Source organism: Trachypithecus francoisi, unplaced genomic scaffold (genome assembly GCF_009764315.1).
Source record: "Trachypithecus francoisi isolate TF-2019V2 unplaced genomic scaffold, Tfra_2.0 Lachesis_group15, whole genome shotgun sequence".
In the NCBI taxonomy this organism is placed as follows: domain Eukaryota; kingdom Metazoa; phylum Chordata; class Mammalia; order Primates; family Cercopithecidae; genus Trachypithecus; species Trachypithecus francoisi.
In genome coordinates, this window is record NW_022681460.1 from 17908844 (window position 1) to 17934226 (window position 25383).

General features: G+C 40.6%; 1 protein-coding gene across 1 annotated transcript in view; it reads left to right on the forward strand.

Annotated features, from left to right (window-relative positions):
• SLC35F1 (solute carrier family 35 member F1) overlaps positions 1-25383 on the forward strand; it is a 411079-nt gene that overhangs the window by 357458 nt on the left and 28238 nt on the right. The window contains exons 4-7 of the mRNA XM_033234406.1: positions 5401-5560; positions 13577-13733; positions 15612-15664; positions 23913-24067. Coding sequence (XP_033090297.1) covers positions 5401-5560; positions 13577-13733; positions 15612-15664; positions 23913-24067 — 525 coding nt within the window. The remainder of the gene's footprint in view (positions 1-5400; positions 5561-13576; positions 13734-15611; positions 15665-23912; positions 24068-25383) is intronic.

Below are 25383 nucleotides of genomic sequence, written 5' to 3' on the forward strand. Positions count from 1 at the left end.
AGGCTAGGGGCTTTGGGCTTTGGTAAATGCTCAATAAATGTCAGCTGAATGAAGAATAAACTTTTTCTGGCTTTATCCTTCCTTTACTTCTTCAACTCTCATGACTTCCAAGGGGGCGTTGCAGGAAAGAGCCAGGGAAACAGAGAAGAAGGTGAGCTTCCCTTGGATATTGAAGGGAGGATGTCTGTAGCAGCTGACCGCCCACTTGGCAGGGGTGAGGCGGAAGCACTGATGACCCAGAGGACTTCCTCTCTCTGCTTTTCCTAGCTCCCTCTATCCCACCCCTCTGAGGCTGGGGTGTGCCAGTGGTTGCCCAAAGCCACTGGTAGGGTTGTTAAGGGGAGACAGCCCCCCAATCCCCATCCCATATTACTGCTCCACAGCCTGTGCCTCTTCCTGCATCCCGGACATAGAATTGTGAACTCTTGTGGACCAAAGACTTGTAAAATATTCTGTAAAACCGGGATACAATTGGGGAGACCCACCAGCTGTAAAGAGGGTTTGCAGCCTGAAGGCAGATCTCACAGACACTCAGGAAATGTTCCGTCTTCATGAGAGTGTCCGCTACTGGGGCAGCTTCATGGCCATGTTTGGGGGCACTGTGTGCATCATGATGAGCACACTTTCAGAAGCGTGGGTGTCTAAAGCCAAGTTAAGGGGTCTGCGGAGTGCTGGCAAAGGGAGGGAGCATCCACAGAAGTCCAGAGAGAAGCTCGAGTTGATTTTGGCAGGAAGGGAGGGATGGGATGCGTGTGTGCAGGAGAGGGCATAACCAAATGTGATTAAAGGCAGCAGAGAAAGGTGCAGTAATAAGATGGTCAGATCAGCTGGAGTGGAAAAGAAAAGGAGGTAGGGAGAGAGAGGGGAAATTAAATGATGCTTCAATCTTCCTGTACATATACGTATTTTTAGAATTTTAATGCTACTTAATGTTGACTTTCTTCTGTTGTCTTAAAAGTAATGTCAACATGAACCTTTTTTATTTAAATAACTTCTGGAAGCTGCACTTGAACTCTAATCTAGGAGTCCAGATGCTAGTGTTTTAGCCCCAATTCTAATACTAATTTGCTTTTCTCTTAGACTGTCAGTTCCCTTATTTATAAAGTAGATGCAGTCATAACTCCCTCAAAGGGCTGTTGTGAAGATTCACTTTGTCTACCATAAAAATAACATAATCGTTTTTACAAACTCTAAGTGTAAACTTAATGCAACCAATTGTAAATGTTATTTAAAATGACAAGGTTCAAGCTGGGCACAGTGGCTCACGCCTGTAATCCCAGCACTTGGAGACTGAGGCAGGAGGATTGCTTGAGCCCAGGAGATTGGGATGAGCCTGGGCAATTTAATGAGACCTCATCTCTATCTAAAAAATAAAATTTAAAAACAACTACAAGGTTCAGATAATAATCCTGCTATCACCATGACTTCAGAGACTTTGCCGCAAGCCATTGTGTACTGTGTGCCTCTGTGTCTCTATCTTTTTGTTTGTTTTGTTTGGTTTGGTTTGGTTTGAAGACAGAATCGCACTCTGTTGCCCAGGATGGAGTTCAGTGGCACAATCTCAGCTTATTGCAACCTCTGCCTCTCAGGTTCAAGCAATTCTCCTGCCTCAGCCTCCCAAGTAGCTTGAATTATAGGCACACACCATCATGCTTGGCTAATTTTTGTATTTTTAGTAGAGACAGGATTTCTCCATATGGCCAGGCTGATCTGTGACTCCTGACCTCAAGTGATCCTCCCGCCTTGGCCTCCCAAAGTGCTGGGATTACAGGTGTGAGCCACTGTGCTCAGCCATGTCTATAAAATTAGAAAACAGAATCGTAGACACCTCTGGCATGTGTTGCCTGAGGATTCAAGGCATGAGGAGAATGAAATTTGTTTAAATTCTTAGGGGGGAAAAAGGATGCTAGGTAAATCTAAGAGTAATAAACACTTCACTTTTCCATTAAAGTATTTTTAATGTCCTTGGAGATTTTTCAGAGCATAAGATGGTTATAAAATAATATTTGTTTATTTTTTGTATGGATATTTTATAATTTCTTTTTAGATTCAGAGATGTATGCAAAGAAAGTTAAATCTACTGAAAAGATTAATGGCAATCAGAAGAGGAGTTTTTGTTTGTTTGTTTGTTTTCTTTTTTAACAGTTTCAGTTATAATGCTTCTCTTTTCTACCACTCTAACAACCACTTAGCCAAGGAATTAAGCTAGGAGAAAACTATTGGAAAATTATTTTGTCAGTATCTTTTATGTTATATGACCACGAGGGGAAAGCTGAAGGCAAAAATCACTGAAAAAGAATAGCCTGTTTAGTAAGAGCAGCTGCCAGTTTCTCCTCAATAGTTACAGATGCCATGGTGAGACCTTCAGCTGTAGCAATTAAATATTCCTGTCATTGACCTTCACTAAAACATTGTTCAAAAAATTATTATGACACAATTTCTGCTGATTCTAACAATTTGTGTGACCTTGAGCACATCATTTCACCTCTTGGGACTTAGGAATCCTCAACTGTTAAATAAAGGGGTCTTGGTGATTCTAAACTGGGGAGAGACTGCCCTCCAGGGGCCTTTGCAAATGTGTAGAATGTTTAATGGTCAAGGCCCAGCAATGCTAACTGCCCTGCAGAGAACATGAGACAATCTTGCAAAATGAATTGTCCCACCCTAAATGCCAGTAGCAACCTTGATTATCTCTAATGTCCCTTCTGATGGTCAGTGATACCACATGTCTGACCATTCATTGATTTATTCAGCCACCAATTACTGAGGCCCCACTGTATCATAAGCACCAAGCTTCTCTCCTCAGATACCCCAGAAACCCTGACTTTATTGTATCCTTCTTTAAGAAAAATTATGATTATATTCTTCTTTTCCTTCTCTTCTTTCTAAAAGTTTGCACTTACCCACAGAACCACCTGACACTTACAAATAAGGATTTTCCAACTCAAACCATTAGGGGAATAGATCTCAGGACTCATCAAGTGCTTTGGGTTTTCTAATGACACTGAGAACTTAAAAGCTCACTTCAGCCCTCCTCAAAGATTGGATGATGGCCTAGCTTGCTCTCAATAATTCAGGAATAGAGGCTTTCAGCTCTGCTGACCAAGGCCAGCCAGATAATGAAACCGTAATTCTGTAGTGTGCAGCTAAATATTTCAACTTGATTCAATCATTTTTAATTTTTAACACAAAACACCAACTGTTTTATGCCCAGTGAACAGTTTTCAATGGCAAACTGAAATTTCCTAATATACTTAAATAGCATCTGAGGCTAGCTGCGAAACCTACCTTAGAGCATATTACCACATCATTAACTTACATTGCTAATTAACTGCAGTGAGCAACTGTGTGCTGTAGTAAAATCCTACCTGCCACCACCCCTTCCTATAGCCCTGTGACCTTTGGGCTCAGCCCCCAGCCATCACAGTGCTACTTAGCATTCACATGGTCCTTTCTCACCTTATCATCTCGGCAACCCTGGGGATAGCTTACTATTCTGAGTGCTTGTTTCATTTTGCAGAGGAGAAGACCAATGCACAGAGAAACATGAGCATCTGTCCAGGTCACAAAAAGCTTTGGGGATAGAGAGGATTCAGCATGCTATTTGCAGTGCCAAGAAGCCACTCTGATGTTCAGGGATGCTTTGCAAATACACCTTTTCTAGCCTTCAGTGAATCTTGGAGACTCTATTTTGATGTTTCTGATCATTAAAAATCTTTGTATATATTTGCTCAATAACTCTTATTGAATACTCCTCCTAATCCCAGCAGTGTTCTGATGCCAATAATCCTGTACTAATTAAGTACTATTACAAGTGGAACTACAGAGGAGAAGTACAGGGTTCAACAAAAGCATCAAACAGGACTCAACCTAGCTTGGGGATCTAAGAGGCTTTTCTGAGGAGGCAACTTAACAAGTGCAGGCCTGAAGGAAAAGGAGGAGGAATTTCAAGCAATGGAGCACTCCAGAAGGAGGGGTGTACATAAGTGAAGGCCCTGGGGCAGGAAGGAGAGGCTTGTTCCGTGTAGCAGAGGATGTTAGCTCAGTCCAGGTGGCAGAAGTGGGAGAGGGTGGCATGGGTAGATTTGAGAGATGTTTGGAAGATTAAATTGGCAGAATTTGGTAATCAATAGGATATGGGCAATGAAAGTGAAGGAGTATTGAGGATCACTGGCCTGTACTGGCAGCTGGATGGTAGGGGCCACTTGTTTAGAATTCCAGCAAGGAGATATACTGGGCAGTTGGACAAATCACAAGTTCCTCATGTGGTACAAGGAACTTGCACTTCTGTGTGACATCACTTTGTCTAAGAGAGACCCTGTCTTGGATTGTGTATCCAGAGGTCATACCACAGTGTGGTAGAGTCTGAATTAATTCCATGGAGCCCAAAGCATGTATTTGAAAGCAGGGTTATAGACCAGCAATGAGGGCCTCGTGATTTAAGAATTACTTTCATGTGTAGTATCTCTGAGGTTCGTACTGATCTTTGGGGAAAGTTGTTATCTTCATTTTACTAACAGAAATTTGAAGCTCCTGAGGTTGTGATTTGCCCAAGGTCACACAGCTGTAAATGAGGATTTGTACTCAAATTCAGGTCTTCTGACTCCTAGCATAGGGGTCTTCTCATTTCACCGTATTATCTCTCCACATAATTGGGGCAAATTCTCTATCAACTCCTCGGATTTACATGTCAGATGGAATCTCACTATTTGTACAAAATATATAAAAAAATGAAATCAAATTTTTTTGCTATACTCTATTCAACTTTCTTTAAAAATTTTTTTCTAATAGTTCTTTTAAGTATTTCTACTTTTGAGGCTCATAAATTTGCATTTATATTTAGAGCACTTTTTTATTTTAAGAATGAAATGACAAGAACAGATCAATTTTTACTGGTAACAGGAAGACAGCTGAGAGAAGTTAAATTCAACTCTTGTCTAATTTCTAATAATTTATAAAACATTATAAGACCTCTGCACCCTCACCTCCTATTCCCAGACGTTCTCGTAAAACAGGGGGACAGTGTAAAAAGGCTGGGTATACTCTCCCCAAACCAAAGGTGTTCCCGTGGAGCATGGCCTGGCTCTGAAGAAGACAGGAGGCAGAGTTGCCCCAGCACCTGGAGGCAGGAGCCTGTCTTCACCACCAGCCTGTCTTATCAGTTTGCCTTCTCCCCTTTCCCTTAAAGTTTGGGGGATGTTTACAATTAAGTAAATAAATAAAGCTAATTTCCATTTATTTCAGATTCTGTTTTAACTACATCAAGCCTGGGTCTACACAAAATCTCAGGTTCAGGGGAAAGACAGAACCCTTTCTGCAGAACTAAATTACTTTTCCCTTTTACATAGAAAGCTTCCTCTTGAACCTCCTGTTGTTGTTTACCTTCATCCCTCCCAATAGCTCCTGGACTGTTTTGTGATCCCAGTCGTGATTTTGCTCTCCTGGTTCTTCCTGCTGATCCGGTACAAGGCTGTGCATTTCATCGGCATCGTCGTCTGCATCCTGGGAATGGGCTGCATGGTGGGAGCAGATGTGCTTGTGGGAAGGCATCAGGGAGCAGGTGAGTCTTCGGATGTTCACCAGGTTCCTTACCTCTGCGGGTGAGGCCAAGACGAGAAATGGAATGTTCATAGTTGGGTGAAAACAAGGACCTTAGGAACCTGGATTTCCCACTGTTTGTGTCCTGTTCATGTTTGTTCCCCCCACACCTGAAACGGGGCACATGGGAGGTGCTTAATGCATGTTTCTTGAGTGAATGAGGATGCAAAATACCACTTTCATGCCCTTTCTGCATCCATTCAGAAACATGCAGACAGTGTGTAAAACTGAGAGTCATGACCTACCAAGAAGATGTTTTGGAGGTCAATCCATTCCTGAACCAGCTACCTGGCCCAAGCCCTGGTCCTTTGTAGAGTTGGTGGTAATGAGTTAATTCACTCCTGAGTCACAGGGCCTTCCACACATTTCCCCAACCCCAAACCTTTCTCTGTCAAGCCAGAGAAAGACTGAGCTTTCAAACTACTGGGTGAAGGTTGGTTTATAGGCCCACAAGTAAATAAAGTTTGAGGACTAGTTAGGAGTGCTCCATAATTTTAGTGGGGAGAGTTAAGTTCTGTCTCCTCACACAAGGTTTTTAATTTGTTTTACAAGGAGGAGTTATTGGTATCAATTAGATTTTATAAACCCACAAGGTAAAGCTGCATGATTCACTCATCAAATTGCTGTGAATCTGCTGGGGGAGCCCTGAGCCAGGGTGGTTTCCAGAAGACCCTTTTTAAAGCATTGGAGTTCTTTAAAATGTCCCAAAATTTTTGCTACAGAAGGGTTTTTGGAACAGAAAAAAAAATGACCTTCTTTGTTAACATTAGAAATGGGATAGAAAGTACCCACTTTTCTATAGTTCTTGGAATTGCCCTTTCTTCTAGGAAATTGGATGATAAAGAGTCAAAAGTGGACCATTTCTCTTTATGAGACAAGGTCACATGAAGTCTCTGAAATGATGTGATGTATGTTGCACCATAGAACTTTATAACTGAAAAGGACCTTGTTCAGCTCCTTTATGATTGACATATGTGAACACCAAGATGCATCCAAAACAAGTGAGTTGCCCAAAGTCACAGAGCTGACAAAGCAGACACTGGAACACAAGGCCCCTGGCCTTCAGGGCAGGCCTCCTTCTCTGACCCATGTTGTTGGGAGGTGAAGATACAACATAGAACAAAAGAGAGACAACCTCAGCCTCACACATCCATACCACCTACACAACACCATCGGTCCCCACTTCAACAGAAATCTGGAAACCTCGGTGTTTCCTAGATTCTCTTCTATGAAACACTGGTTCCATAACATATCAATAGATGTCATATGAAAGGGCCAATATTATGCTATATGCGTGTAGTAATGTTGATATGAATAATCTTTTCAGACCAGATAATATTTTTGTCTTATACAATGTGGCCAGTTGTTCTAAAGTCATATAGGTGTATATATATTATATATATACATATATACATATATTATATATATATATATATTTTTTTTTTTTTTTTGAGACAGAGTCCTGCTCTGTCGCCCAGGCTGGAGTGCAGTGGCGTGATTTCAGCTCACTGCAACCTCCACCTCCCAGGTTCAAGTGATTCCCCTGCCTCAGCCTCCCAAGTAGCTGGGATTACAGGCACCTGCCACCACGCCCAGCTAATTTTTGTATTTTTAGTAGAGACGGGGTTTCACCACATTGGCCAGGCTGGTCTTGAACTCTTGACCTCAAGTGCTCCACCGGCCTCGGCCTCCCAAAGTGCCAAGGTTACAGGCATAAGCCACCACAGCCGGCCTAAAGTCATAATTTAGTTACACTTTCTCAGTTTTCCACACACTGTGTAAACACAGGCTAAGCAGAAACAAGTACCCTTAGTTATAAAAACTCTACCTTCATGAACCCCAGCCATTCATCTTGGCCATCATCTTGCATTCGAGCATTCGATAGTCAACTATAAAGATGAACATTTAAGCCTAGAATGTTAAGCTAATTTGAATTGATTTCACTAGATTGTATTCATTAATCCTGTAAAAAATGTTGTTTTGATTTTAAATGAAGTGCTAGAAAAGAAGCAAAACTACTTAAGAAAAATAAAGTAAGTCCGTTTGAGAGTCTTTCCAAAGTGTCATTTTTAAAAAACAATGTAGATGTGGCTAAAACATACTGGAGTGGAATTTGGTTTCTGCATGTGAATCTGTTTAAGGCCCCCAGCATCATTGCTTTTGTGATATACAAAGCATCAGTGTTAACAGAATTAATCTTTATCATTGTGGAGCACTTTCCATGCTATTGAAGTGGTGCCCAAGTACATAGAGTGATGTTTTAAGACCAGCCCAGATATAGGATCCAAGAACTCATTTTATAAAATTATGATTGGACATGCTCTGCCTCTATAAAAATATTAAAGTAGACAGCAATTTAAGCTATCACAGAGAACATATTTTTTTAAAGAAAAAGAAACCCACTGGTTTTGAGGTCAGTAGAATCCTAAAATTGTTATATATCATTATCAAAAATATTCCTTTTTTTCACCTCTATGGCAGAGTTGGTTCAATTGTATTAATCAGCCAGGGTCACAAAACTTTTCTAAAATACTGCAGGTAATCACCAGAACATAAGTCAGGCATCCAAGTCCATATAAAATGTCATCACCAGGCCAAGCACATTCAGAAATCCTAGCGACTCAAGAGGCCAAGGCAGGAGGGTCACTTGAGGCCAGGAGTTCGAGATCAGCCTGGGCAACATAGTGAGACCTCATCTCTACAGAAAAAATTAGCCAGCATGGTGGTGTGCACCTATAGTCCTGCCACTTGGGAGGCTGAGGCGGGAGGATTGCTTGAGCCCAGGAGTTTAAGGTTATAGTGGGCTATGATTGTACCACTGCATTCTAGCCTGGGCAACAGACCAAGACTCTATCTCAAAAAAATCAGAATAATAATAATAAAATTATCATCACTGTATCAACAGTGTTGCACAGGAAAAGAGACTGTCTAACTTCATCCTTTTTAGAATGCTTAATCTATGTTTCATCTTCATTTGGAATTTTGACAATTCTGTCTCCAAGCACGCTGATGTTGGCCCTTTCAAAGTTTCTTTGACTTCATTATAATTAAAGCAATTGCTTTAATTCTACTTTGTCAGCATGTTTCTTCATTAGCTATCCAGGAATTACTTGTTTTGATTTAAGTCTGACTGAAGGAAACTTCTTAGATGGCATTAAGTACTTCATGTACAAAATATGTTTCGGGGCACAGAATGATGTGCCAGGAATAGGGCTTTTGTTGAAACTTGACCAGCAAGTTTTCCCACTCTAGACAGAGGTAGAAAGAAAGCACCCTAGTCCCCAGCCTGGAAGACTCTGCCTTAGAGACTATAGAGTGGTATATGTGGTGGGAAGAATGCAAACAGCACTTATGTTCTCATTCTGTGTGTGTCACTTATACAACTGATCACCCACTATAGGACGCCCTTTGAGCTCACCTGAAGGAAATGTCTTTTCCAAGCTTACTGGTAAAAAATCAGTGGTCTTAATACGTGTATTCTCTTTGTCACCTTGGCTCCATGTCAGCAGTATAGGCCTCCTCTGAAAGATCATCTCTGCATTTACTGATGTGCGGGGCAATTAACAGGCAATAGAAGTGGCTTCTGAGAATATTATAAATATTATAGATGTGTTGGAGTGTGTGAAAATGAACTTAGTAAAGTTGAAAAGATTCAGCACCAGGAGTTCTCTACTTGCCTGGGAAAACTTAATGAATATAAAAGGCAAGGTTAGAAGGTAATAAGATTAAGATAAAACCTAATCAAAGTAACTTCTTGTTACGAAATATCCTTCTTGCCCTTCAAAATATCCTCTTTCTAACACAATACATTTATTGCATCTTTTAGTTCATTTATCAAAGATACTAGATTCCAACAATAATTTTTATTACACTTAATTTTATATTTATTTCAAGGAAAAGAAAATATTTTCGAGGAGCCAGGTAATCAAACACAATCAAGTAAAAATGACACTTTTTTATTGAGTGCCCACAGGTACCAGATACTTTAATATAGATTATTTCATTTAATCCTCCTAACTATGCAAAGAATTTTTGTTGTCATTCTTGCAGCTGAAGAAATCAAGCCTCAGAGAAGATAAGCAATATGTTTAAGGGTACACCATCACCAAATTACGTGGCCCAGATGTGAAATTTAGCCATTATTCTTTCTGCTATAACACTTAGTCCTTCTTTTTCCGTACTTGTGACTTCTACAACAAATGTAAAGACGTTTTATCATAGTAAATTAGTGTAAGTGACTGCCCTAGATTGCCCAGAATGGAGAAGTTCCCCAGATGTGGAACTTTTAGTGCTAAAACCAACAGAGTCCCAGGAAAACGAGATAATTGGTTCTCCCTATTTGAGAGGCATATGTATTCAATGGGATGGATACATTTTCAGGAACTGCACTAACAGTCTTTCAACACTCTAGAATAGTATAACTCACCATTTATTTCTTGTCCTAGTGGTAAGTCATGATTTCAAATAGCCTTCCTTTTTCCTCCCACCACCACACATACACAAACATGTCTCCAAACGTGATGTTTCTAGTACTTAAACAAAAATTTAATAAGAAAAGCCAGTTTTTGCAAAGCAATTATGACCAGGTTGATTAGAATCAAGGAGCAATCCACAATGAGAAATGCCCAACCCAAAGAGACAGGTGGTTCAGGAAATAATGTATTCACTTTTTTAAACTACTATTTAGTGAACACTTACTAAGTGTCAGGTACAATGCTAAGCATTTTACATGTCATATTTTATTTTATTCTCACAGTAACCTAATTTTAAGATAAGGAAACTGAAGTTCAGAAAGACTCTGTAGTTTGCCCAGTATTACACAGCTAGTAAGTGATAGAGATGTGATCAGACCCAACTCTACCAATAAATTGAAAGCTGTTCTCACTGAAAACATTTATCATAGGATGTATTAAGACCTGTTCAGTCAGCTCAATTCGTTTAGCTTTTTATTGAGCATGTATAATGCTCCAGGGTCCATGCTAGAGACCACACAGAATATACAGCTGAGTGAGCCATAGTCCCTGCCCTTCAACCATGATTTGTAAGAGAACAGTTGGCTGCAGGGAGATGAGATACACAAGTTAACAAGTAACAGACAAGGAGTGGAATATGGTGGGTGCCATAAACAGATACCATTGCTGTGAAATTTAGAGGAGGGAGAGAACTATCGGTTTGGGCAGACATTTCATAATTTTAAATGTATCCATTTACCCAAAATTTATAAATCATTATCACCTATTGTGGTTTTATACACACATAAATGACAGATGTTCTAGCATAACTTTGCCCATGAACATTGTGCAAAAATTGCTATCACCATGTCAGGTATCTACTGCCTTAACAGTACATAAACTATATTAATATTTTATATATTATTAATGTAATATGTTATAATTTCCAGTTAACTAGATACAAATTTTAGACACAAAATATTAGTCTTAGTACCCATACTACTTATTATATCAAACACTTCATTATATAATATAATTGGATAAAATTATGTTCTGGTTAATTTAATTATATTTAATTAACTAAATTTTAATGTATGTTATATGTATATGTACTACTTTCAAATGACTTAAAAACTGACAAATATAATTATCAGCAAATTATAATAAATAATATTTAATCTTTTTGTTAGTGATAACTTAGAAAATACTTGTGAACTTGTGGTTACACAAAATTGTGTTGTGATGATCAATAATTATTACTGAATTGGTGAAAACTCAAAGTACCGATGAGTATATTTCTTACAGTCAAAGGCTAGTTAACAGAAGAGGCCATAACCGTGTGGCGTTTGAAAAATATTGGTGAGACTATTCACTGAAATAGTGTGTCCTCTTTTTAGGACTTTTAAAAGGTAGATTGATGCTTCCCTAATTTCTATTAAAATATTTCATTATGATTTAGCTTTCTTCAATTCATTCTATAAAATTAATTTTATTAACCAAGAATTATATTATGCAGCACTTCCACACTTCCCTAGTACAACAGTAATTGATATTCATAATAATGACCCCACGTCATCACAAGGCTCTAAAATGTCTTCTGAGTGAAAAGAGACTGGATCATGTTCATTATAACTTTACAATTTTAGTTATAGATACGTTCTATTTTATGGGTCATTCTTCAGATGAACTACTTAAAAGTTTGTCATTATTTTATAATTGACACATAAAAAAGATTAATCAGGTTGCCAAAGATTTCACATTCTGTCACAGCAACCTTAATTTTCCTAAAAGATCTGCCCAGGGACCTCTCACCAAGTCTGGTTTCTCATTAGGGCCTCCTCAGGTTCTCAGCTCATCTCCTAGGCAGTGATGCCTAACTCCCCATGAACCCAAAGAGAACTTCCAGCTCTCACAAAATCCCATTCTCAGCTCCATTCCCATGAGGATGACTCCAGCACAATGCTACCTTCGGGGTCTCTTCCCCTGTCTCTCCAATCCTTGACAGGAAAAGGAAGTTCCCTTAGAAAACGTGGCACCATTTAGAGATAGAATCTTCCAAGGCGACCACATGCCAAAGTCTTTCCACAAACCCTGCCCAGATTATCTGATGTGAAGCCACTACCTGAAGAACACTCAGTGCTCCCCACTGAACAGTGAGAACCCAGGCTCATCGGGAAATCCAGGGCTAAGCTATCGTTGAGTCCTTTCCTTAGAATCACGCTGGAGTAAGCACCCTTTCCGTCCTCAGCTGCCACTGTCCCAGAGCTGCAGGTGAGCTGAGCTCCTGCACTGCTGACTTATGCAGGACAGAGCCAGAGACCACTTGGGTACAGAGCCCACCAGTGAGGCCATTCTAGCTGCTTATTTCTACTCTCCTCCTTCCCTGGCTCCATAGTTCCTGGAGTGGAAAGTTTGCCCAACTCTAGAAAATATCTGGGTAAAGCATTTATTTTGTTTTAAATCAACCAAAATTGAGTTTATTTTTATTTATTTATTTATTTAAGACAGAATTTCACTCTTTCCCCCAGGCTGGAGTGAAGTGGCACAATCTCAGCTCACTGCAACCTCCACCTCCCAGATTCTAAGGGATTCTTCTGCCTCAGCCTCCCAAGTAGCTGGGATTACAGGCACCCACCACCACATCTGGCTAATTTTTGTAGTTTTAGTAGGAGACAAGGTTTTGCCATGTTGGCCAGGCTGGTCTCAAACTCCTGACCTCAAGTGATCCACCTGCCTCGGCCTCCCAAGGTGCTAGGATTACAGGCGTGTGCCACCATGCCCAGCCCAAAATTGAGCTTAAAACAAAAAGAATTTTTAATGAAAAAATGTTAATGTGATAGTGAATTACATATATTTACACTCTTATGTTACTTACCTCAGGGGAGTTGAAAATTTCAACCCATAAATCCTTTCACTCTCATTTTCTAAGTTACACATTTTGCCCATGGTCAAAATGGAGTCTTGACAGCTTCTGTTATAGCTTCCCTCCCTGAATAGCAGAGGGTGGAAATTTATACTGCTTCTGTTTGTTCTACACCATGTTCACTAAACTGCTGGAAAATGTCCTGAAACCAACATAACTTGTGTATGTATTAGCATATATTAATAGACATTAGCTGGGTGTGGTGGTCGGTGCCTGTAATCTTAGCTACTTGGGAGGCTGAGGCAGGAGAATCCCTTAGAACCTGGGAGGTAGAGGTTGCACTGAGCCGAGATTGTGCCACTTCATATTTGTATAAATCTGGTAAGTGAAAATCTGATACATGGACAGAAGATAGTGGGCTTTGTAGAGAGGGTGTGATCTGGAAGAGACTGATCTCTTTCTTAGACTGAAGACTTCTAATTGTGTCAACATAGGCAACCTTTTTGTATCAGAACATGTCTAGAGCACAGATAAACAAACTTCTATAAAAATGTCAAAATAGAATAGGCAAGGGAAGCTCAATTTGCTGATGCCAGATTCTTGTTAAGAAAGTTTTAATGATGCTCCCTCTGTTTGTTTGTTTGTTTGTTTGGTTGGTTCCTAGGGGAAAATAAGCTGGTAGGGGACCTTTTGGTCTTAGGAGGAGCCACACTCTATGGTATCTCTAACGTCTGGGAAGAATACATCATCCGAACCCTGAGCCGAGTGGAATTCCTGGGAATGATTGGTCTCTTTGGAGCATTTTTCAGTGGAATTCAATTGTGAGTAAAAATAACAAGAAATATAGATAGTAGAGGGACTGTCAAGACTTATTCTTAAAATTTTTGTTCTTGGGATGTAAAAATCAATGCTGGAATCCAGACACCAGCTTCCTGTACAAAGGACTGATGAAATCTGCCAACTCAATATCTTTATTAGTAAATTTCCTCCAAATTAAACAAGTTCAATATAAATTTTTATAAAACATCTAATGTTTTATAAAACATTGAAGATAATTTGCTAGAAACCATTAGAAGCATTAGGATTGATTCTCTGAAACCAATGAGTGGGTTATTACTTAGAGAAGTAGAAAAACTAAGCATAAATGCCCCCAATTCAATGCATTTGCAGAAAGGAACATTCTGTCTACTAGTGACAACCACCAATAGAAAAGCTATAGTTTAAAATTATCCTTTTACAAATGTGTGATTTTACTGCCCATGGATTTGCAAGGGTGGACCATATTTCAAATTTATCTCTTAGAATTTAGCATTTCTGTTTTCCTTAAAAAGGTGAAGATATAATACAGACATTCACTAAGCACCACAAAGTCAAAAGCACCAGTTTTGCAATAATTCTACAACTGAAACATGTAAGTCATCACTGACTATTGCCTCAGAATTTTTTATGAGAATAAGTTTCAATCAAAGCAATTTTCCACTGGTAAAGACCAATATTATAGCTTCATGAAAGATATAAAGAATGATAGTATACCCTCCAGTCAAATTTTACTGAATCCCTTTCTACAAACAGGTAATTCTGATTTTACCAATCTCTTTCTACAAAGCAAGCACTTTCTACTTGCATGGGTTCAGTGTCTGAAATTATTTATGGAAGATATTTTGGCATCACCTTAAACAGGTTTTACAAATAGACTGTTTCAACAATCCTCCAAATTTTGTTGTCTTGAGATACTGGTGAAAAACTTCACAGCGAACAAGGTACAGTCTGAGAAGGATTTATTTGGGGTTCATTTTTGAAAGTGATAGCATTTTAAAGCCCCTAAATTTGGTGTGTCAGCTTTGTGAGAGGAAAAGAATTACCTAGTTCAACTATTCATGGCCAACATTTTGTAAATAGATGACTTCTTTTATGGGTTATTATTCTTGAGTCCAAAAAATATGTTCAGAGATCTAGTGCTCATTTGCTTCAGTTATAGTCTATTAGAATTGACTGTTCCCTTTGGGGGACACTGCCGTCAAAATAATGGAAGTGGCCTTAGGGTGTCCTTGGCAAGTGGGATATATTGAGGGCTCACTGGAATCAAAGTAATGCTGGTGGAGTGATGCCAGTGCCACCTCCCCATTCTCTTCTAGATCAATGGTTCTCAAAATAATGGTCCTCTGACCAGCAGCATTGGTATCACATGAGAATTTGCCAGAAATGCACATCCATGGATCTCACCGGATCTCTGAATCAATTGCTAGGGTTGGGACCAGGAAACTGTATTTTAACACACTCTCCAGATGACTGTCACGTACATTTAACTTTGAGAACCATTGCCCTAGAAAACGCTCAATCAGAAATTGATTAAACCTGCAAGCACAGACATTTTCTGAACCTCACGGTTTGCTTTTCAGAAAGCATCTATCAAACAGAAACAAAGGCTGCAGGCAGACTGTTTGGATGAGAAGGGCAGGAAGGGTTGAGCTCCCCAGGGCCCTGTGGCACACCCTCACACACCGACCAGGTTCTTCAGGGAAAAACCACAGGCTGCCCAATTAGACTTGCTTCTACGTGACCCAAAATTCTTTCTGAAATTCATTGGGTTGCTTCATTATTTGTATAAATCTGATAAGTGAAAAAAAAAAAAAAAGAAAGAACGAAAGTAGAGTGCATTCTAATCTTGCTCATCGGGTTTATTTTCTTCGAATTTGCAGAGCTATAATGGAGCATAAGGAGCTGTTAAAGGTGCCCTGGGACTGGCAAATAGGTAAGGAGTTGGCTCACCTAAGATGCTGTTTTTATAACCTGAGAAATGTGTTTGAAGAATGATGTGGGTCGGGTGGAACACAAACAAGGAAGGGATTTAGAATGGTAGGGGACAAGGGAAAATGAAATCCCTTCATCGTTTCAGGAAATCCTGCACATCCTGAGAGACTAAATTGTATGATTCATAGTGTTTCCTAATTGAGCTTCTGCCCATTATCATCGCCAAGATGCCATTAGGGGAGACACAGAAGTGTGTTATTAGGTTAAAGACCAACAGAAAAAAAAACTGGCCTGAGGCAGTGGTAGCACATAAATGACAGCAATTTGCCTTAGCCAAGAAACACTAAACTGATGTGACCATTAAAAAATGCTACTTCAGGAAAGGGAAAAAAACTGAACTTAACAAAAAAACATGAAAGGAAACAATGTAATGGGCATCTGAGCCCATAAAAACCTTTCAGAAGGGAGCAGTTTGCACAAAAGAAATGGTTAATTGATCTCCAAATGGACTTAGAAAATACCAGACATGCTTTGAGCTAGTTAAGTCATCCAGGACTTCTCAGGTTCCACCTGTTTCTTTTTTTTTTTTTTTTTTTGAGGCGGAGTCTTGCTCTGTCGCCCAGACTGGAGTGCAGTGGCGCAATCTCGGCTCACTGCAAGCTCCGCCTCCCGGGTTCATGCCATTCTCCTGCCTCAGCCTCCCAAGTAGCTGGGACTACAGGCGCCCGCCACCTCGCCCGGCTAGTTTTTTGTATTTTTAGTAGAGACGGGGTTTCACCATGTTAGCCAGGATGGTCTCGATCTCCTGACCTCGTGATCCGCCCGTCTCGGCCTCCCAAAGTGCTGGGATTACAGGCTTGAGCCACCGCGCCCGGCCGGTTCCACCTGTTTCTAAAACCACTTTCCTCAAAGAAATTTAGGACAAGGATTTAAGATACTAGGAGATGCTCTAATGATCAATCTCAGCAAGCCCTAGAAAAGGGACTGACATTTAATACCCTCAGAACGTGTCCCCACAGTGAGCACAGAACGTAACGTGGCTTGTGGGATTGCATGGAAAATGTGTGCAGAGTGAATACAAGTGGCAGGGAGGGGGCTACAGACTGTTCCCCACACTGAAGCTGGCTGCTTGAGCCATCTCTCCCTTCTATGACTTTTGATACAACTTTAGCCAAATTCTGTGTCCATAAGGAAACACAATAAAAACATAAACTCCCGTGTGTCACTTTACCTACCTGTCCCCATCCCCTAAGCACATGAGGCCAACTTACTGCAGACATCATTCCCTCTGAAGGCACACTGTGAGCCACAGAATTGTGCCTGACTCTCCCTAAGCGTTCTCTCTAGTGACTTTGAGGGCTGAGCAGCCCTGTGTCTCAGAGTCTTGCCATTTAATTTCTCTCCAATTGTGCTACAGAATGATATAATTAAAGGAAAATCAACAGGGCAAGGGGAGAGAAAAGAGGAGGGCAACAGGGAAAGGAAACCAGATGCAGGTTACAGAGAACGTTTGTCTTTGTGACCCACAACACCAGAAAACAAAATGTTACCTGTGCTTGGTGGCACTTCACATGCAGCGGTCCATGAGTATAAATTAATTTTATATTGATGATAATAGTAATGATAAAAAAGAATTTGTCCTCAAACTATGTGGATGCCATGTGCATATCCACTGAGGTTCTGTTATAGTTCAGTGTTAGTTAAATGAGTCATCAAAATATGGTTTTATCCTGAGCTCTCATATGGCCATTAAAACGTCAGTCCCCTATAGTTGAAGATGATGAAGGACAGTGTAAAAGGAACACATTACAGAGCCATCCATTTAATTTCTGATTGGAAATGAGGCCAAAATGGCCTCCATAGCACAGTAGGGTGACTGTAGTTAACAGTAATTTATTGTGTATTTCAAAGTAGCTAGAAGAGATTTAGAATGTTCCCAACACACACACAAAAATTAATCAATGGTTGAAGTGATGGCTATCCCAGTTGCCCTGACTTGATCATTACACAATGCATGCATGTATCAAAATATCACATGTACCTCAGAAATATGTACAATTATTATGTATCAACAAAAACTAGCCTCGAAGGGAGATCAAATACTCATCTTCCTCTTTCTGAAGCATTTGTAGGGTTGCGTTTGGGATGTGTTTACACCACGGCCTCCTTGGTCCTCATTATCTCGCCCTGACCTACTGCAGGGTTCTGTTGTTAGCTCAATTCTAGACACATGGCATGCAGGGGATAAATGTTTACTAAGTGAGCGAATGAATGAATGACAAGCAACAAAGATGGTCCTATTCTTTCCTCTCTCATCTCACAAAATACAGACAAAAGGGAAGCAGTGGGGACAATGGCAGGAGACTTTAAGCTTGACATTGCACTTTCTTTCTGTGGAACTGGGAGATGGCATAGCAACCACTGCAATTCATGGGCCAGAGAGGCAGGGAGACATCAAGGGAAGGTCAGCAGCCTTTCAAACCCACCCCACACTCCTTGAGAAGTCACCTGAGAGGCCAAGCTCTGATGACTATGTCCTGGTGGAAAGCTCACATTCTTCTGTTTAGGAGACCAGAATCCAAGAGATCTTCATTTCTCAGCATCTGTCAATGAATTTCTCTGCCTCCCCACTCTCCACATTAGTAATCTAACCTCGTATAATCTCTTGGATAACTCATGTGGTTGCCATTTTATCAAAGCGGAAAGATGGTTGTTGTTTTTGTTTCCTTGGGATAATAAATATGTTTTCTATTTTTTTCTTTGGGATACATGTTTTCTATTTTCTTAGCTTGAAGGCACTTTTAAAAACAGATTTCGTTATTTTCCTACAACACTGGTCAATTGCAAAATACAGAGCAATTAAAAGCAAGAGGATAATCATTATTGTTGTTTGTTTTTATTCCATTGTTTTACTCTACTGAACAGAAAGACTGGTTGTGATGATCTAATCAGTAAACTCAAGTCAAACGTGTGACCTCATATGCTAAAATACCCTCCTGGAGAGCGGGAATGTTAGAGTCACATTCATAAGTCTAATAAACAACTTAAACATTCCCTTTATCCCATGGGTCATACTGTCATACTGTGGGTCATACTGTGCTAAAGGATGTGTGAACAAGTGTAATCGATGTGAAAGTCAAATGTCAGAGAAAAGAAAAAGTGTGTTGCAGGTCAGTGAGCACAGGCTTGTGGTATGCAGGAACCTTCTTCACTTTTGATGTTGTGGTTGATGCTTGTCTTGGTTTTGGTTTTAGTATTTTTCCTGGAGGCCAAAACAAAAGATTTGGCCTCTCCCTGAATATGGAATTATGGGATTACAGAGCAGGAAAAGACCTAGAGGATAATTAAGAATACACCTTTCCTGGCCAGGTGCAGTGGCTCACACCTGTAATCCCAGCACTTTGAGAGGCTGAGGCGGGTGGATCACTTAAAGCCAGGGGTTCAAGACCAGCCTGGCTAACATGGTGAAACCCTGTCTCTGCTGAAAACACAAAAATTAGCTGGGTGTGGTGGTGCATGCCTATAGTCCCAGCTACTCAGGAGGCTGAGGATCACTTGAACCCAGGAGGCAGAGGTTGCAGTGAGTCGGGATTGAACAACTGCACTTCAGCCTGAACAACAGAGCAAGACTCTGTCTCAAAAAAAAAGAAAAAAGTATACCTTTCTTTTTACCCATGTTGAACCTGAGGCCTGGGGAGTTGAGGTGATGCTCGTCAGAGCATTACGTATCTGAGCAAAGCTAGCCCAGTGCCCTGTATACACTTAACCTAATGCATATGTTCTGAGAAGTCATCTGACCTAGCCATTGTTTTTAAGAATTACAAATAATATTTTAAAACTCTGGTATATTCAAAAGAAAGAGAAAGAACACCACTGGAATCCCAAAGAAAAAAATGAGATCAAATATATGTAGCCTATACAGACACATACTATGTATATATAGTATCTCTCTCTCTCTATATATATATAATATATTAACTGAGGTATTGAATAGAGTCAAATAGGATGTTCCTTCAAAACCTTATTTCTCTTTATAATAATTAAACAATATAGATGAGTGTTATGTACCCAGAATTTAAAGTCAGGCTGCCTGTGTGACCTAAGGGCAAGTTACTTTACCTCTATAAGCTGGTCTTTTGCCTATTTACTCACAGATCCATCTTTTACCCTTTCCTCTGCTCTGCTTATGCAAATCCACATTGCAGCCTCCCTTGTCAACTGGATTCCAGTCAGTTTTGGCCAATGGGAGGCAGTCGAGGGAGACTGGAGGTGGGAGAAAGAAAGAAACCGGTATTTCTCTCTGTGTCCCTCTGTTTGGGGTCAGATCTCCTCTAGATGTGGCTGAGTCTCCTCTGTGATTCTACCCCTGCTGGGCTTCCCTAACTTCTGACCCCGGGTAACGTGGCCTTCCTGTTGTATCTCCCTAGCTCTTGGGTTGTGAGTAACTCCCTGCTATTGCTAATCTTCAGGTTGTCTCACCATCCCTGTTTCCCCAGCACCCGTTTGAACACCTTTGTAACTTGTACTCCATATAACATATCCTCTGTTTAACCCAGTATGGACTGTGTTTCTTGAATCTATAAGCCTATTTCCTAACCTATATAAAGAGGATAGCAATAGTTATCAGCACTGTACTGTTGTGGAGATTAATTACTGTACATAAAGTATGTGACACAGAGTAAGTGCACAATCCATATTAGCTGATAATAGTATTTCCCATCTCTGTAGCTTAAATTACTTCAGTGCATAAGCACAAGAGTGACCAAATTCTATCCTTAGTGACAGAGAGAACATTCCAAGAGGAAATGTTTATACACATACTCTGTTATAAATGTACTGACTGCAGCCATTTTGTAGTTGTCAGTCAAAAAGCAATTCAGTTCATTCGTATGATCATGCTGATAATTGGAAAACCCTACCTGGACAGAAAGGTGGACTTTCAGAGGCATTGTTAATGTCCATTAACTATTTAATGTCCATCTAAGAACAGTCAAGAAAGGGCAACGATGCTGGATTCCAACTCTCAATTTAATCATGTGTTAACTAGGCTGGCTAAACATTCCTCTTGGAATGTTCCTCTAGTTTTGTGCCACACACAAAAACACTGGTTGACCTAGTTGTCAATTGTGATAGTGTATATATTCCACTCCTATCCCCCTACCTCTAATTTCTGCAGTATTTAAAAATAGGTTGAGAATATTTAGCTGGAAGCATCCTAAGGTAGGATGGTTAGCAAAGTTCCGTGTATTTATTTTCCTACTCTCCTTTGCCCACCAACTGGGCTTGTAAAATCTCACCACTTCTCTGAGTCCTCCAATTATATATCCAGCTCCCTACTGGACAGATCCTTTTGGATAATGCATAAGCGTCTAAAACAACACACTCAAAATGGAGCATTTTATTTCTCCTGAAAACCTGGTCCTCTTTTAGCTCCCTCCATCTCAGTATATGGCGTCACAGTTCACCCAGTTTCTAAATTAGCCAGAACCCCTGGGCATGCTTCATGCTATCCTTTCCCTCGCCGCCTACATCAGGCTATCACCAGGGCCTGCTGAGTCTTCACAAACCCAGACACTTCCCTTCTCTACTGCCGTTTCAAGTAAAACCAAGCAAGCTACCAGCCTCTCTTGCCGGGACTATGACACCATCATTCTGACTAGTCTTTGTAACCGGTCCCATGCTTTTCTCCTTCCAATCCCTTCTCCACAGAGTAGCCAAAATCATCTTTTGAAAATGTAGATCAGATTCTTTTAGTCACCTGCTGCAAACTCCTCAATGGCTTCCTCGTACAACTAGAATAAGATACACATTCCTTTCCAAGACCTGCAAAGCCCTGAATAATCCATTCCCTTCCCAGTTTTCCAGCTTCCTCTGCCTGTTCTCTTAATTCTGCTCAGCCATTCTGGCCTCAGTCAGCATCTGGAACACTTGAGGCCCTGTCCCTTTCAGGAACTTTTCATGTGCAGGTTTCCTTGGCTCCTCTCATGGCAGTCTCCTTTTGGTCCTTCAGCACTTGAGGTAAATGCCACCTCCACAAAGTAGCCTTACCCCACCACCCTGTCTAAAGCAAGCTCCTGCCATTCTCTTTAAGAAACCCTTGTCTTTCTGCATAGCATTAATAGCAACTCGAAGCTTCCTGTCTATCCTGTTTTTCATTGTTCCTAGCCCATAGCAGAGTGCTCAGGGCATAGTTAGTACTCAGAGAATAATAGTTGAATAAATGAGTGAATATACCAACAGAGCCCACAAGTCAAAGTCCACGCAAAATGATGGAAGGGTATTATTCTGGAACTTTCTAACCCAGTCATGGTATTTAAATTAGTGACACCTTCAAAAAACAAAACAAAACAGAACAAAAAAATAGAAACAAGGCTCTGTTGCCTAGACTGTGTTCTGATCAAGTTTTATTATTTTTAGTGGATTAATCTAAGGCTGGATCTTGTCACAGATTTCTTTAAGGAGTACCAAATTAATTTTTATGTCTTTTCATGTATTAGTCATAAGTTATGTAACATTTATTGCATTTTTAGTAGCTTGGTTAAAAGGAAAAAACTACAAGTAGCATGAAAACACATACAGGAAAACTATCTGTTTTTAGGGAATTCAAACTTCTGATGGAGAATTAAAAACCAAACTAATATTACTGTGATAGAATCTATGCACAGGACTTTTACCTTTCCTAAATAGGAAAGTAGCTGGTCCCCCTCCGTCCGAGGGCACTTCCACCACGCTAGAGGGGGCTGTTGTACTGAGTTTACTTACTTATGTTCAGAATAATTTTCTTGTAGATCTGATGTGGCTTTTCATATGCAGTGATGATTTTGTGCCCTTAAGCACTTTTCATATGGGCAAACCCAATTTATCTTTGGATGAATCCCTGGTCTTCATAGTCAGAAAGACCAGATATTCAGTACCTACCAAACTCCCCAAAATCCATAAGTCAGAGGAAGTAAATCTGCCCACAGCCCACACCAGACACATTTAATCAAGGATTCCTTTGGAAAGGTTATTTTTATTATGTTGTAATGCCCAGGCAGACACTGAATTGTAGCACTTATGCTTATCCTATGCCTTATTCTTTCAAGAAAAGAATATTATTTTTTTTTTACATTTCCATTGTATCAACATTTGGGGAAAGTACAGATTTAGCTGTAAACTCCTGCTTGGGACCCTGCAAAATAGAGTACCCATGTCTAGGCTTTATTACAGAGAAAGAGAGAAATTTTGAGGATGAGAGATTGGCCACACAGTATTTTAAGGTCATGAAAGCCCACATGTAAGAGGCCGGGCGCGGTGGCTCAAGCCTGTAATCCCAGCACTTTGGGAGGCCGAGACGGGTGGATCACGAGGTCAGGAGATCGAGACCATCCTGGCTAACACGGTGAAACCCCGTCTCTACTAAAAAAAATACAAAAAACTAGCTGGGCGAGGTGGCGGGCGCCTGTAGTCCCAGCTACTCGGGAGGCTGAGGCAGGAGAATGGCGTAAACCCGGGAGGCGGAGCTTGCAGTGAGCTGAGATCGATGGCCACTGCACTCCAGCCTGGGCGATAGAGCGAGACTCCGTCTCAAAAAAAAAAAAAAAAAAAAAAGAGTTCACAGTAGGCCAGGATATGTGATGGAAGGGCAGGACTCTGTGTGTTGTGGGTAGAGCAGAACAGAATTCATGAATCTGGAAGAGACTGACAGATCATCCTGTGTTCCCAGCAATGAATTCATCCACCCAAGTGGCCACACAGTCAAGATTCTAATTCAGTATTCTAAGTCTGGGTCTCTTTGACATGCAAGCTCTTCAACTTTAAAGACTACGTAGTTATTCATCATTGTGGGCAATACATGATAGCAAGCGGTTTTGTTGCTATTACTCAAATTAAAAACTAAGAGTTAAAAAAAAATGTTTAAATATAGATGAATAGCAAAAGCTGATTACAGCACAATTGGGAGAATTCAAAAACCTTGATTCTGTGTTCTGACTATCACCACTAAGAGGCACTCCTTCCCAGAAGAAGCAAAATGTCAGCAATGCAATAAGAAGCAGAAAGTTCATTTTCACACTTAAATTTTTATTTTTTGATCTTATTTTATTTTTGTACTGTGTTATCCAATAATAAGCACCAGTGAATAGGGGGAAAAAGAAACTGCCTTGTGTGAGTGACAGGTGATGTGCACTCTTCCCCTTCCTTCCTGCTGCGGATGCTGAAGATGCCCTGGAGGAGGCTCTGACGCTGCCTTCTCTTTACTCTTCCCCCAGGACTGCTCTACGTTGGCTTTAGTGCCTGCATGTTTGGTCTCTACAGCTTTATGCCAGTCGTCATAAAGAAAACCAGTGCCACTTCAGTCAACCTCTCTCTGCTCACAGCAGACTTGTACAGCCTGTTTTGTGGATTGTTTCTCTTCCACTACAAGGTAAGTTGAGTGAGTGCTCCTTTGTGAAGATGATACTCTGTAGGAAACAATGAACATGGGTAGGAATGCCTGGATGTCAAATGCCCTGATTTTGTGTAAGGAATAGGAATGCGACTGAGTGTGCTAACCTCCATGATTTGGGTATTCACATTTCAATTATAAGACAGAGACATTTTGTCCTATGAGATCAGTAACTATGGACAATTGATAGTAAGAGATAAGAAACAGCCATAAAGGAAAGAGCTTTTGAATACTGGGGACAGTTTTCCTGACAGCATTCAGCACAGAAGCTACTCTTTTTCCAATATGAACCTAGGAAGAGTTGTACAATTCCCAAACTACAGCTGCAAATGGATTCTGCCAAAGGCCTTGGCAGAGTATGTTCTCTTTGGAGAAAAGACACAATTCCCGCAGTTTCTGCTTTGCAGATATTTTTATAGCAAATATGAATGGAAAATGTTAATGCACTAGAAATAGTTTTTTTACTAAAAGATTGGGTTTGAGTAAAGGAATGCAAAGAGATCATGTGAGGCACTGGCAGTGAATGCATCAGCCCTAAAGAAAAGAAAAAACTGTCCAGTCCAAAGATGTCAGCCTCTCAGAATGCAAAACTCTACCCACATCTTCACCCTAGGAAGCATGACTAATTGATTTTGGCACACTGAGGTCAGATCCTACTCCTCTTAACCCCACACTCGCTGCTGCCAATAACAATCAATTAGAATTGACATGTGAGAAGATACCACTTGCCATTCCTTAACTAGTCCTATAAGACAAGAGTCAACAGGGACTATGACCCAGTGTGAAACAGGCCAAATATGGAATGTCCAGGCAGATAAGACCAAACTTGGACAGCTGAAAGAAGAAGAGGCAGAAGAAAAGAGACACTACTCTGGCCACTTTTAGCCAAGTTCCTCACCAATGGTATTACAGCCACCATCCGCAGCACTCGGGGGTGGCCAGCTGATGGGGCACCTTGGTGAGCAAAGCGTCTTCATCCAGATGAAACTGGGTGTAGACGTTCCTGGAGAAACAATAAGCTAAAAAGAGCATGTACTTGACATGACCAGGGGCAAAGCAGCTGAAGTGAATAATCAGGATTACCACTGAGAAAAGCAAAAGTCGTAGCCAAGAAACCAATGCTAAAGGGCAGACACGGGTGAACAAGAGAATACAAATGGAGCTGCTTAGTAGCTGGGAGGGTCAGAAACAGATCTGAGAGACGGTGGAAGTTGAGAAAGTGGCTGTGACAGCAAACAGGAATCATGTTCCTATTTGTCCTCCAGCTTTATTGAGGTATAACTGAAGAATAAAAA